The following is a 15,106-nucleotide window of genomic DNA, read 5'->3' on the forward strand; positions in this document are numbered from 1 at the left end:
TCTCTTTGACATTTTTAGTCCTTTTCTTTGGTGCTCAACCATGGCATGAATATCTGTGCTCTATCGCAAGTCCTAGGAATAATGATTGTGTTGAATTTGGTGTGGTCCAAGGGTTCGATCTTAGTGCCTATCACTGTTACATATTTGGTTCCGCAAATTATTTACTCGCCTTGGGTCTGTCTTTGGTTATGGTGGATTCTGACTGGATGAGGTTTTTGACCTAGAAGCTGAGAAAAAGGCTGTCTATCATTGGTTGCTTCGTAGGAGTTGTGCCCTATGTTGGGAGAGGGCCGAATTGGGGCTACAAAGGGGCCTAAGGCTAAGAAGGGGAAGTCTCATCCTTGCATGGGACTCAGCTCTTCATTTGTCTCGAGTAATGCGACATTGGAAGGAATTGGCCTTCTTCGAAGGCAGAAGGGGAAGTGTGGATGCTTCTTCAAATCTCGGCCTCAGATTGCTGGAAGGTGATGGACAAAGTGTATTGAAACCAGAAGAGTACCTGCTTGAGAGCTCAGCAAGAGTTCATGGTCCAGGTTATTTGGAGATATTCATTGGTTGCGGACCTTGCCAAAGGAAGGACGGGTTGAGACAGGCCCTCAAAGCATGGTTCCTGGAAGACTCCAGGTTGTTCACTCATTATGAGGGGGACAACTGGAAGATTGTGGCGGCTGGATTGCTCGAGTTCAAAGGCGGGAACATGACTGAAGGTGGTGGTGCCAGGAGGTGCTACCAAAGATGGACTTGTGTGTGCGGGAGCAGAACCAGATCTGGTGGAGCAGGAGCCATCGGATGAAAAGCCAGGAAAAGATTTCGACGTCGAAATGTTCCAAAGGACTACAACCAGGGAGTTACTAGAGGCATCGTCATCGACGTGTTGGCATTGGGCCTGGATGTGTTGGTGAGAGGGGGTGTTGGAATGGTCACCTCCCCCTTTTGTGAGCCCCCAAATGCGGAGTGCATGGGGGGGTGGACCAGAGATGGAATGGCCTGCCACATGGACGGCATCTTGGCTGTCATGTGGGCAGGAGACCCATGGTGGAGAGGGGGCTGCCACATGGGCAGCATCTCACAGGAAAAAAGGCAGAAGGGCTGCCATGTGGGCAGCACACAGTAGCCTGGCAGAGGCGCAGCATGTCGTGGATGTGCGGGCTGGAACAGGCCCCTGATAAAGGTGCACAGGAGGTGGAGATGCTGCAGCAGATGAGCAGGCTGGAGGCGCCTGCATGGTGGACACACATGGCAGAGAATGTGGGCAGGTTCATGACCTGCAACAGGTCCTGCAAGGAGGCGCATTAATGGCGGGTGTACCAGCAGGAGGGTTGGCCATCTTGGAGGGGCTGGCTGGGCTGGTTGGAGCCAGCCAACCAAGCCTTATATAGGCAGACAGAAGGGGCTGGGACCCTGCCTTGAAAGGAGGGCTAACCTTGGAGGGTGGGCCAAAGGCCCTGGAAAAGAGAGCCCCAAAAGGGGCATTTTGTGGCAGACAAGTTGGCCAGGAAGGGGCTGACTGAGTCGGCTATTTTGCCCCTCACAGCAGGCCTTGGGCCTATAAAAGGAGAGGCCCTGGGCCTCATTCATCATCCAACCATTCAGCAAGAGCAGGAGAAGATAGGAGCAGCCAGAAGCCACTTCCTTGGGCCTCACACTGGTGGTGAAGGAGAGTGGAAGGTGTGCTGCAGACTGAGTTCCCTAGAGGCTGGACCTTGGTTGTCTTCTAAGGCAGCAAGGTGTTGTGATCTGGACAGAAAGTGCACAAATGCTCGACGTGGAGCACACAGGCTCGAGTCTAGAGATAGCCGGCAGATAGGAGGACCTTGTGGTAAGATCAGAGGACCACACCATTAGTGGGACTCTGGATCTATCTCTTTTGTATTGTGTCCATAGCTTTGGATGAAAATATATTATTTTGGCGGTTTCTCTATCTGGTTGGTTCTTTGTCTATTGATGAGTCTGCACATCTATTCTATGCACATAAGTTTAAGAAGTTTGTGATTCCACACCCCACACCACACTGTGTGAGCTCCTGGGCTATTCTATCAGCCTTCCGCTGTGCGTACCCTCTGTTGGGTCATTTCTAACAGCCTTTCCCCCAAGGCTTAGGCGTGGAAGGAGGCTGAGACTTTGGGTGGGGGAGAGAACGAGAAAGAGGGTGGGACCGTGGCAAAGGAGGGGGTTGGAGTACATCGTGTGGGTGGTGAGAGTAACTGCAATAGGAGAAGGGGGAGAAGAGGAGGGTGGAAGGGGAGGGGGGGAGGAAAGAGATCTGACATTGCCAGTCTGAGGTTATCAAAGAATGGGATAACTCTAGAGTATCCATTCAAGAAGCTCAAAGTGTGGGTGAACCAAGGTGGATAAAAAAAAAGCGTACATGCTAGACTTAAACAAGAAGCAATGGTAGAGTGGATAATAGCTTCCCCGCCTTAGAGGGAGAGGCCAATTGGACCCTCTCATGACATCCCCAGACTCTTGAGGGCAAGGAGTTCTTCAACCTACTACCGGATCTCCCAGCAGACCCATCAGTGATGGAGGGCAGGAGCTTTTGCATCATGACGAGCCTCAAGAGAGGGCTCTACTCGAATCCTTCCTTCCCTCCCTAGGGTCGATAAGCATATTAATCTAAGAGGAGGGGGAACAAGAAGGAATAGATGAAGACTATAGACGGCACATTGGTGTTGAAGATGCATCATATGTGAAGCTCCATGAAGCTCAGGTTCAGCTGCAGTGGATAGGTCCATTTGGATTATTTCTCAAGAGAGCATGTGTGGTGTTCCTGGCTGGGAGACTACGGCCAACACTTAGATCAATCTCAGCCCACGTGCTATTCCCAAAATTTGAATCATCGCCAACGTGAGATCAGGTCTAGCTGAATTGCTCCTACCCTCATCTAAATGGGTGCTTTAACGGGCAAGTGTTCTCAATTCTGCAGTGTGTCCTTCAGTCTACTTGAGATCTTGACAAGTTTGTTAGATTCTGTGCCTTGAATGTGTTAGTTCCAGAGCTTTGTGATTCACTTAAACACAAAATTAACATGCCTCATGTTGTATGTGGAGCCAAATGGCTGCAGGACACTTGGGGCTTGATGTTTGGGAAGTTAAATGTCTGCCTTGGCGTCTTTGTTTTGTGAAGACCTTTGCATGGGAGACCTCTGTGACCAAATAGTTTCTTGATGTCATGGAACGGGGCTCTCTCTCCTTAGTTACAAAAAATTACAAGATCTTGGTTGTCTCTTTGATCTAGAGCCTTTCAGGAGGCCTGTTCGCTTCCCGCTGAGAGGGCAAATAATGAAATGGTTGGCAGAAGCAGGTTTGTGATTCCAACAACAGAAAGACTTTTGTAATCTATTCATGAATTGTAGTAGTGTGCCTACAAACCGAAGTAACTGAGCTGAAGCATCCCAAAGGAAACCTGGTTTGAGTTGGAAAGTAGCCTTGAATGTGGGTGTGTGTTTTGTCTTGAAGGCCTGTTGTGGAGGCTTATGTGTCATCTGCAAGTTGGGGCGAAGTAGTGACACAAAGTACTAGTGATCAATTTACACAGGTGTTAAAGTTTCTCCCCTAGGGAGGGACTTCTTCCAAGTAACTGGTGTGTCAGATGAGCAGTAACAAGCGGGGAAAGCGTTCTAGAAATGGAATTCTCGAGGATAAGAATTTTACGAAGGAAATTCCCTCTCTTCTTAAAAAGCAATAAGTTTGAGGAGTTAGACAAAAAGAGGAATGAACATATGGCTCAAGAACCTTACAAGTGAAGCTTTAAATTACTGAAACCGGATATCTGAAATTTAGGTTGCAATGGTAAGATGACATGCAAGGACGCCATTATGGAGTACACATATATTTACCTGTGCTCATGCTAGTCTTCGTCATGGCTGAGTCTGCACCTCACCTCCGGGGTGCCGACAGAAACTCAGTATGAAGACTTTGTATAAATGGATGCTCAAGTATGTGTGGGTGTGTGGATTCGTATGGGTGAGATCATATGTTTGTACTATGGTCCACACCCACTGTTAGTGGGGATGTCGTAGTAGCTAGTCCTTGCTATGCGTGCTGGAGTTTATGGTTTTCAACCTAATGAGTGACTATCATGAGATTGAAACTGCACCGTGTTGTGTTTTTAGAGGATGAGTTTGGGCACATTCCTGGACTCATCTAGGTATATATTTACCTGTGTTCAAATGCACCTCATTCATGAAATCATTTTTTGATTTTACAGGTGCAGCACATCCATATGAAAAGAGGCATGATGCACAATTAAATCTTTGAGTTAAGTGTAGCACATCCATATGAACAGAGGCATGATACACAATTAAATAGTTGTTTATGATAACATCCTGGATTCTAAAAGTAGTATTCTTATCACAGTTCAACACAGTGATAGTGCTTTGCGACATAGTTTTCATGCCTTTTAGATCCTTATTTCAACATTGGATGGATTTGTTGATAGGTCCTTCATTGTTCTTATCATTGTAATTGATGTTGTGCAGTGGGTGGGCTTTTAAATGCTACGTTCGGAAATGCTACTGAGATGATAATTTCTATGTTCGCTCTTAAGAATGGATTGATCCGGGTTGTGCAACTCTCTCTGTTGGGATCCATTTTATCAAATATGCTACTTGTGTTGGGTTGTGCCTTCTTCTCAGGTGGTCTTGCACACCCCCATGAGGATCAGAAGTTTAATCAGGTGATTTATTTCGTTTTGAATTTAATAGCTAGAATCCCTTCTAAGAGTCCAGTTTTGAAAGGCTGTTCTCTTTTACAGGCGGCTGCAGTCGTGAATTCAGGTTTACTGTTGATGGCAGTCATGGGGCTGCTTTTTCCTGCAGTCTTGCATTCTACACATACAGAAGTTCATGAAGGCGTTTCAGAACTAAATCTGTCAAGATTTAGCAGCTGTGTCATGTTGTTGGCTTATGCATCTTATCTGTACTTTCAATTAAAAAGCCACAGACAGCTGTATGATACTCCAAATGCGGTAAGGATATGCTCTCTCTGATATGTTTTTGAATGGGTATAGAGAAATGTACTTCATTGAGAAGAATAGCAATGGGTGGATGACTCACGAATGTTTAAGGGGGAAGGCGTGGTGATGGTGATTTTAACTTTGTTTTTGTGTTAGCCTTTGCATGAGCTCCTAGCAGGAATGAGAGTGCTCTGCAGATTTGAATTGAAAATGTTTTAAATTTGCGTATAAATACATAAACCCTCTCTTGGTAATGAAGTTCTTATGATTAGAGCTGTGGCACTCTAAAGTGCTCCGCAATCATTTAATTGCATGCGATCTTGTAAAGTTCTGCTGGATAGGCATTCGGTGAGCTCTGCAGTTCCATTCGCACCTAAATTCTGATACCTGTCCTTTTAAGGAATCCTGTGCTGTGCCATCTTCTGAATTCAAGAGGTGCCACAGAAAGCAAACTGAGTTGTCAGGGTACTATTTTACATTTTGGTTGGAATGATGCTTGAGTTCTTCTGGTAGTATGTTTCACATCACACAAAGACTTTGATGTCTTTGAATATTATCATCCTCTGATTAGGTGCCCCCCCCCCCCCAAAAAAAAAAAAAGGGGGATTTGGTAGAATTGGTAGATGGGGCTTAGCATCTCCAATAGTAGCAAAACATCTCAGAATCAGTGTCTTAAAACAAAAGACCTTTTTTTGGGTATTTTTGTGTTTGTTGTCATCGTTCCTGTGCTTATCTGTTCCATCTTTTAACAGGATGAAGGATCAGATGAAGGTTCATCCAGTAACACAGAGGAAGTAGATTTGACTTTGTGGGAGGCGCTTATTTGGCTGGCTGTTCTTACAGTATTTATATCAGTATTGTCAGACAATCTGGTAGATGCGATTCAGGTATGTTCATTGCATTTCCTTTGCAAAGTGTTGCAATGCTGGGTGGTCTGACAGAATACAATAGTTGAGGCTTTCAACTCCTTAACATTTGATTGCACATTTTGATAGCTACGGTCATTATAGTTTGATAATTGAGAGTTTCACGTTCCCTTCTAAATAGTAGGAGCATTTTATAGTTGATCTTTGCCTCCCAAAAATAGCATGATGTAAAAGTGCAACAGGTGAATGTGACTATATGAGGACTGAATCCTGAGCATCACCAGTAGTGACTTTCATACTTGAATGGAACTCAACCTGCAAGTGCAGTCATGTTTTGTGTGAACAGGAATTTGAAAGCATGAACTGAGCTTATTTTTGTGTTGCTCACTGCAGGGTGCATCCACAAGCTTAGGTATTCCTTTGGCTTTTATTAGTGTCATTATATTACCTATTGTTGGGAATGCAGCTGAACATGCTAGTGCGATCATGTTCGCACTAAAAGACAAACTTGTAAGTTCGAAGCCAAGATACAAAATAAATTTTTCCAAATGTATGAAACATTAAAATTGCTGTGAATTGTTTACTGCTGCTGCACATACTTAATTTCTCTTCAGGAGCATCACAAGAATTGTATGAATAGTAGGATTGAACACTTTCGTTTCTCAAAGTCCAACATAAAAGTCTTGTTTTGCATGTGTCTTCTTTGCAGGACCTCTCTTTGGGTGTTGCTATTGGATCGTCAACCCAGATTTCCATGTTTGTGGTGAGCACAAAGGATGAGGAGGACCACCAATCACGTTATTGGTTGTTATTTTTGGAGATATCTTTAAGGACGGCTCTCAAAGAGAAAAATTATTAACATGTAACATGTGTTCATAGTCATCTTATTTTAAAAACGGAATGCGATCGTTTTCTTCTGATTCAGTTAATTGGTGCAGCATTGTAGTAAATGTATTTGTCTTGCACAAGAAGTTCTACGCTCTATAGATGGAATACATACATTATTTAGACACATCTTTCTCAATATAGGCTATGTGACTTGACATCGCATTGGAATCAAGTAACTACAGTTCTAGTTGGAATAAATAAGATACAGAGATGTGAATGACAAATTTGAGAGGGTTCAATCAAAAGTAATGAGAGAAAGAAAGAAAGAAATTTTATTAGAGTCTTCGGAAGACCGATGGGTCTATGAGACTGAAAGAAAACCTGATACAAACCACAGTAAGGGTGGAGCTACTAAACGAGCATCATCACCCGTGCTGAGGCCTAAGTTTGATCATACATAGTCAAATACATCTGGTGTGACAATGAAAAGGAAAAAGACTGGAGCGGAGCTGAATCCTCCATATGTCATGTCGCCCTGGCTGGTGCGTAGCGAGTGATGGGACGCTGGTGCCTGTCAAGGGGTGCCGTGCATCTCGGTCTCCTGGAGGAGGCTCGACTCAAGACCAGAGCCACTGTGAAGGAACCCACCTGCTTTTCTATGGGATGTGGGTTGCATTTTAGAGATAGAATTATGAACCATGCTATAGTCAAAGCAGATAAGAGGTATGGGATAAGTTTTAATGAAAGATTAGATGCTCATTAGGTGGGCCTTCATTAAGCATACAACGTGGGGTATTAAAACGTATGACAAGGGGCTCCACTCCCCCATTTGCTCCACTGCCCTAGCTGATAAGGGGCTCCACTCCCCCATTTGCTCGGCCGCCCTAGCTGATGCACCCATCCCCCCCCCCACTCTCCGTCCCTTTTACCCTTTTCTCTTCCAACTTCACTCCATTTTGGCCATCTCCTCTTCTCCCATTCTTAATACGTTATACCCAACCTTGTTTGTCTAGTAAAGTTACGTGTCTTTCATAAAGAACACGGATAAGTATAGAGTTTATCAGAAAGTATGAAGTATTCTGATCTATCTCAGTACATTGTTTTAATTCTGCCTGTTTTCTTTTTTACAGATTCCCTTTTGTGTCGTCGTTGGTTGGATAATGGGAAAGCCGATGGACTTGGATTTCCAGCTCTTTGAAACAGCCACTCTGTTCACAACTGTTATTGTGGTAGCTTTCATGCTGCAGGTACCTGACAATCTGTGACAGCTAAGACTTCATTGTTAGAATTGTTTTGCACGTCAGAGATTTTTCTAGTTTTTTCGTCTTTTTTTTTGTTTTCACTTTTTCTTTTGAGAGGTTGCCCTTTGGAACATCATATTTAAAGCTTTTCCTGCATGCCGAGAAATCGAATTACCTCTAAAGGTTCTTGTTGTATTTTTTGTCTTTTTTGCAGGAGGGCAAAGCAAACTATTTCAAGGGGCTTATGCTCGTTTTATGCTATTTAATAGTAGGGGCCAGTTTCTTTGTGCATACACCTACTCCAGGTAAAAACACTGGAATACATCCTTGAGTTCTAAGGAAGGCAGAACCTGGCTAATAAGTGAATCTGCAAGGAGCAATGATGCTGCATTGCTCTTTTGCTCTTTTGCCCTGGTTTTTCAGTGTCTTTTTCTTGTCTCAAATGGTTTAAAGTTGTAACCTTGAAACTAGTGCCTGCACTCAATACAAGATGCCATGACCCACCATGTCAAAATTTTTCAAAGGAACTCTACAAAGTTATAGCTTATCTCCTCAATGTTAGCTTAAAGATACCTTATCCATTCTAAGGCTGTCAGGTGTAGTTCTTTTCGTTCAAGTGCATGACAGTGTAGGTGCTTTTATAGGTATCCTGACACAGATTGTGAGGATCACATTCTTTGCATCAGGTATGGGGGCACTGTCACCCGTGGCATCCCTTTAGTGAGCTTGCCATCTACATCATCTAGCAAATCTCAAAGTTATGAGTCTAGAGGTGTTGTCTTTCTCTATGGCTTAGTTTCTGATTGTGGCATTGATGTGATAGTTCTTGTTCTGCTTCTGGCTTCACGATCCTCCTTAGCTTAGTGGGGTGGACATGTTGCTTCTTCTCAATCCATGTGCTAGACATCCTGCTCTAGCTGAAGCTGCATCACGGTCCAAGCCTACTCCATTTGCATGTGCATTATTGCCTACATAATTTCCACCATGCTTGATGGGGTGAAAGATACATCCAACGATACCCTGTGAGTTTGTTTTTCTGTTGAGAGGACTTGACTGGATTATGGATCTGTAGAATCCAGGGCATTCATGGTTTTTTTAATAAAAAGAACTTGCAACACCTTGTTAGCCTGTGTGGGATGCGAATGACTAAACGTCTATGCTAGGGAGTTCCCAGAAATTGACGGAAGGATTTTGATTAGGGCCATTGTGGCTTGCTTCGCCGTGATACAAATGAAAGATGCATGCAAGCTTCCTCTACTGTCGTGCGCATGCATGGGCTGCTAATTGAATGTGGAAGCATAGAAGACTATGTTGAAATGAAAGACTCGTGCACTTGTGCAAGTGATAGAGATGAGCATTAGTTGCACTCTTCCTCCCCTGCGTAGACAATATTTCTTAGAACTGAATGCCAGATGGATGAATGAATGCAATGCTTGATGAATGAATGAATACAATGCTGCGCGAAGGCAGACTGCTTCTTCAAGTGGATGAACGCTTTGTCTTCGTACTCATGAACTGGAGGTAGGTACCTGCAGGCCAAGCCTTGTAGAAGCACTCATACCCCTTTCAGTGGTCTTAATAGAGTCCTGTGTACCCCCTCCCAGGTGGTTTGTAATGTCTAGATGATAGCATGCCAAATACTGATGAGGATGGCCACAGGTTTGGTTTGTTTCCCCCCCGATAACTGCAGCAGGCTACCCAGATGTGCCAAGCTGTAATGCTGAAAATCATCCCCATTGATGGATAGGCTGGCTCAATCATCTCGATACGTGCCTCCCCTCTGTCAGCCTTGCTACCATCTCTTAGGTGAATACTGACAAATCCTCCTTACCTTTGCTAGTATCCTAAAAGAGCTCAACCATTTCCTCTTGGCCAAGGGGTAGGTCCACAACGCGTGTGCTATATCTTCAGATCAGTTGTCACAACAGTGACAGGTCCCATCTCTCCCCATCTCCACTAGTCACAAGCCATCAGTAGGTCTCCATGGGCAAAAAACCAGAAAAACAAGAGATCTTTCTTAGAGAACTTGCAAGTTAGAAATTACTACTTAAAGCTAGATGGAATTTGGAAACCTTAAGAAATTTGTACCTGTTCTGATTGAGGAAGGGCACTTCTCTGTTGCATTTTCAAAGCTACGGTATGAACTCATATTTAACCCCATTGTACAATCCTCATGACCGAAGAGGCAAACCTGGAAGTACAAGGGCTCTATGGGCAATTGAATGCAAAGGGCTTCATGCCAAAAACCATTGTTGAAGATAATTGCCTCAATATTCTGTCTAGCAGGTAAATTTGAGTCATTCTAGTCCAGCCAATATGAACTAGTCATCATGCTACGAAGGCTTTTTTGGTGGTTAATCACCTTGCTCGAGTACACGAGACACCCAATGGTAATTTTCCAGGATCGTCCATCATCAAATCAAGAGGGTGTGAAGCACAAGGGGCCCGTATAATCTTGGGATACCTATCCTTGAGCAAGCTCTTGCAATTGGGCCTGTTGTGAGTGATGACTTGCACCACATTATAATCTTTAGCCCTCCTAATGGCTGCTTTCCATTCTACTGTGATGTGAAGACTCGCATGTGAAGCATCAACCACTCTCAACAAGATGCTTCCCACACAAGAAGTCACGAAAATATCTGCTTTTTGTGGATAATACTGTGAGAAGTGCAGCGGAAATGAACAGAAATGGAGAGAAAGAGCAAACCCCACACACACTGCACTGAGAGAGAGAGAGAGAGAGAGAGAGAGAGGGAGAGAGGAACATGAGAAAGAAAGAAAGAAAGTCTATTAATGTCCACTGCGGAAGGAGCTCTCTCTCCTACTCTACCCTCATGGGGGGCGGGCACACCCACAACAAGGGCCTCTCTCTGGACTAGCCTAACCTCACGGGGGCGGGCACACCCACAAGCATTGCCCTCTCTCACTAAGCAGTTGTTGGATGGAACATAGGTGCCAAGGAGGTGGGTATGACGCTGCACCCTCTCAAGTCCAAACTGGTACACTCTCGCCAGATTGATGAACTTCAGTGCTCCAAGGACAATGGGCATATAACAGCTCACAAGGATTAATCAACTGTGTATGGATTTCCTCATTGGCAATCTGCTGATCCATCCGGATCTCCAACAGCTCATCAGACAATAGCTGCAACTAAACACTAGGAGACTCCCAGACTCCCTTTGGATCCGCCAGGTCATAACGTAAAAAAAAAATACATACTGGTAACATACTACCACTTGAGTCAGCGGGAACAACTCCTCGTGGCTCGAGGTCGTGCTTGAAAACCTGCCTCGGTGAAAGACTCCCTTCCTACTGCACCGGATTGGCAATCCTCCATCCGGGTCCAGAAAGCCGGCTGGCAGCGCATCTTGTCTCGTGCTACTAGAAGGCTTGAGTATACGTCGTCATAGCGGTAACGGTAACATTGTCTAACTGGATACTGGTCCCCTCATTGTTCCTTTGTGGACATTGTCGCCAATAATGGCCTTTTTGGCCACAACAGTTACATGTACGGGACGCCTTGAGTGCTTCTCATTCTTTTGCTATCAATTGCTTCCGTCCTTTTTGCTCAGCTGACAAAGCCTTGGGCTCCCTGTCATAGGTACGATCTACAAATCGCTCCCCTTGTTCAAGCACTATCGGGAACAGTTTCTCTCAGGTCAACGCATTCATCCTTCCACTTGTTATCAAGGACGAAAACGAATAGAAGGCCCCATTCTAAGAGGATAATTGGGACAAGAGAGTTATGGCTATGTCCTTGGATGATATCTGCTTCCCCGCAAGGAGGATCTCTTGCTGAAGTTCCTGCAACTTGTTGATGTGCTCCCACATCGATGAAGACTTCTTGGGATCCAACAATCTCATGTGGACATCGAGGGAAACCCTCTTCATTGGAGAGGTTCGATTATAAAGGGACACCAAGTGCTCCCATATACTCTTGGCCACGGTCATTTGATTCACATGATTAATCACATGAGGAGTATAGTTAAGGAAACTGAACGACCTTACCCTTGCATTGACATGGTCCCAGAGCTGAGACTTGGACTCCGCCTCCTACTACTCCAGGATGCCAAAGGGAATCGGGTCTAGCAACTCCCACTAATATGAAATCTGCCAGATCATACGACTATAACACAGACTCCATCATGACCCGCCAGACTCCGTATTTGAGTCCATCAAACTGACAGTCAATTGGAAATGTGGGGAAAACTGGAATTTTTGTCTTGTTCTCGGCCATCTTGGACAAAGTGGCCATATCGGAGTTGAACTGAAAGAGAAGGTGGACGGGATAGAAGGGGAGGGAAAGGTTGAAGAAAGGAGAGGGCTGGAGAAGAGGATGAAGGGGCTGACAGCCCAATGTACCTTCACTCCTTGCTATCCGTCCCTTGGGAACACCTCCTCTCTGATCTGAAAACACCCTTCAAAGTTCAAAGTCACCCCTTGCTGGGCACCCGAACAGTCCACTCCTCGTACATGCTCCTCCCTAAAGACACCTTTGAACATCACCCTAAACCTCCTCTCTGTATGCTGGCTCAACATTCCATCGGCTCCTCGGGTCTCTAGCCAACCGTGGCTGATACATGTGAGAAGTGCAGAGGAAATGAACAGAAATGGAGAGAGCAAACCTCACACACACCACACTGAGAGAGAAAGAGAGAAAGAAAGTTTATTAAAGTCTTCGGGAGACCGTGAAGGTCTATGAGACTAAAGATAACTGATACAATGAGCATAACGGTGGTGGTCTCAAAACGGGCCAACCAACCGTTTCTACAAAAAAGAGGTTATGAAGGACTATGTGTCTAGTCCTGATACAAAAAATATGTGTCTACCTCCAGATGATACAAAGAAGAAGAAGGGGGGGGCACCAAAAATGGGGCAGAGGGGGGAGATACAGTATACATGTGCAGGTGGTGATCGTCAGAGACCAATCATAGAGGGGCCATCAAATGGGAAGTCGGAAAAAACCCTGCGATAGATGATTGGCCTCTGACGTCATGCGGCCTAGTCGAGCTCGGTCGTCGGGGGCGGCGGGTGGCCCTGTGGATGAGGGCAACGGTAACCCCAGTGGGGCGGGCCGAGAGCAGAGACGAGATGTCATGGACCTGGATCTGTGAGTTTGTCCGCTGACGCAGCTGTCGTGGCTCTGGCTCTCGCTCACGTCCGCGTCGTCGGCTAGATTGAGAAGAGGTATCCTGTGACTGAAAGAAGTCAGTGATAGGCTGCTGGGTGTCCTCACGCTGTGTGTGCTACTCGTGTCGCCGTGCTCGGAGAGAAGTATCTCGGTGGCGGGTCATCTCATGTAAGAAAGCGGCTAGACACCGCTGATCCGGGAATTGTAGCATGTGTGGGAGGGAGCCGAATCCGTTGCGGAAGAGGCAGTGGTATCGGCCTCGAATGGCATAATAGATAGGACATCTGAAAGCAAAATGCTCCTCCGACTCGATCTCCTGTAAGTCGCAAAGTGGGCAAAGGCGGTCCTCTCGTGGGATTCCCTCTGCGCGTCCACTCTCGATCCGTAATCGGTGTGACGAGACCCTAAACTGACCGAGGGAGATCCGGAGCGCATGTGGTAGATGAAGTTGTTTGTAACCCGGAGGTGTGATGAAGCCCTCCTGTGAGATCTGGAGGCAGTGTCGACGGTAGAAGTCGAGCTTCACAGGAAGCTCGGAGTGAAGAAACCATGTCCGCCAGGTGTGGAGCTGGAGCAGATCCGCCCGAATGAGCCGGTTGACCTCCTGGTCAGTGGGGGAGAGAGGAGATGGTGGAGCGTCGAGCCTGTACTTTGCGTAGGTGTGCCAGAGGGAAGTGTCCGTGAGGGGGGAGGGGGATCGGCGTTCTAGGAATTTCCTCAAGAAATCCTTGGAGTTGCTACTAAACAGAATGTTCAGTAGTGTATCCTCATTCTGGCGCAGGAAGGCTAGCTTCTTGCGACGGACTAGTCGACGATAATCCCTGGTGAGACGTGGGTTGGCCCTAGCGTTTCACTGGGTCGTGAGTCGCAGTGTGCGGCGTAATGCTTTGCACTCGTCATCATACCATCTGTTGCAAGGGGTGGAGCCAGCGGGTGGAGGGCGGGTGGACCGGGTAGTGGAAGGAAAGATGTGGCGGGCTGCATTGTGAAGGGAGTGGGTGATAAGGGTGGCTCGGTGATCTAGAGAGGGTATGGTGCCTATGTGTCTGAGGAGGGAGGCTAGGTGGGCTAAGTAATCAGGTGAGAGGTTATGATCGAAGTGTATATCATGATAGGTAGTGTAGTGCGGGGTGTGGCTGGGAGGGGCTCGGGACGCAAGTATATGAAAGAAAAGGTAAGTGTGATCGGCTCCTGGGAGTAAGGGTGCAGTGCGGAAGTCAGTGATCTGTGGGGCTAAAGCAGGAGATCCCAAAATATAGTCGACGACACTGGCTCCTCCGCCATGTGGGAAACATGTGAAACCAGAGGAGGCAGGCCACCGATCTAGTCCATTGTAGATGACCAGATCATGTATACGTCCAAGGTCAAAAAGAGCCTGCCCATACCTAGTAACGGGAGCGCGACTGTCAGTCGAGGAGCGAGGGAAGCCCGAGTCCTCTGTGTCCATCTCAGGTAATAGGACCGGATCTGAGTGGAAGTCCAGGAGTGATGTCTGACGTGCACCTGTCCTTGCGTTGAAATCCCCAACTAGGAGGACCTCTCCGCGTCTGGAGAACTCCACAATGTCTGAGTAGAGATCTAGATAGGGGGATACCCCCGTATCCTTGCGAAGCATCCGTGCGAAATGTGACGTCTCAGGAGGAAAGTAGCAGACTGCAATAAAGAGGTCGCGTGTGGAGGGGCGTCGGAATTGGAGCCATAGGTAACGGGCATGGACATCCCGTCTAACCACGGATGTCAAGCTCGTGAGCGCTGAGCGAAGGAGTACTGCAACTCCGCCTGACCCTCAGACCCCCCCAGTATATCTGGTCTCCTCACGGAATACTGACTCCCAGGTATAGCCACTGACCAAGGGGAGAGGGCGCTCGGGGCTCTCATGTGTCTCTGTATAGAAAACGATGTCGCATCCAGTGTATGACTCTGAGAAGTTCCCAGGGTCATACCATAGGGTACCATTACAGTTCCATACGGTGCATGCCAAGGGTACTGTGTGCTGAGTCTGAGTCTCATAGACCATGTCTCCCTATTTGGGGGGGGAGTCTACTACCGTGTCTGGAGTACCTGGTGGGGCTCGGCGGCGGGGG

At 46.5% G+C, this 15,106-nt stretch overlaps 2 protein-coding genes across 10 annotated transcripts in view; one reads left to right on the forward strand and one right to left on the reverse strand.

The window, feature by feature from the left end:
• The window catches only part of LOC147894038 (Sucrose-6F-phosphate phosphohydrolase family protein), a 186,763-nt gene that overhangs the window by 72,185 nt on the left and 99,472 nt on the right, over positions 1–15,106 (reverse strand). The gene's annotated exons all lie outside the window — the stretch shown is intronic.
• Positions 1–15,106, forward strand: part of LOC147894039 (vacuolar cation/proton exchanger 3-like) — a 29,017-nt gene that overhangs the window by 9,716 nt on the left and 4,195 nt on the right. For 8 of the 9 annotated variants that reach the window (XR_015542061.1, XR_015542058.1, XR_015542062.1 and 5 more), the window contains 6 exons: positions 4,481–4,968; positions 5,709–5,843; positions 6,216–6,332; positions 6,532–6,585; positions 7,781–7,897; positions 8,106–8,196. Coding sequence is in view for 3 of the 9 variants with exons in the window: in XM_087384357.1 (XP_087240483.1) it covers positions 4,481–4,968; positions 5,709–5,843; positions 6,216–6,332; positions 6,532–6,585; positions 7,781–7,897; positions 8,106–8,196 (1,002 nt within the window). In the remaining 6 variants the exon portion in view is untranslated. The remainder of the gene's footprint in view (positions 1–4,480; positions 4,969–5,708; positions 5,844–6,215; positions 6,333–6,531; positions 6,586–7,780; positions 7,898–8,105; positions 8,197–15,106) is intronic. The other variant, XM_087384356.1, reaches the window with a different exon arrangement.

Source organism: Dipteris shenzhenensis, chromosome 14 (assembly GCF_047967505.1).
Source record: "Dipteris shenzhenensis isolate YYH24624 ecotype China chromosome 14, Dip_SZ_1.0, whole genome shotgun sequence".
Lineage (NCBI taxonomy): Eukaryota > Viridiplantae > Streptophyta > Polypodiopsida > Gleicheniales > Dipteridaceae > Dipteris > Dipteris shenzhenensis.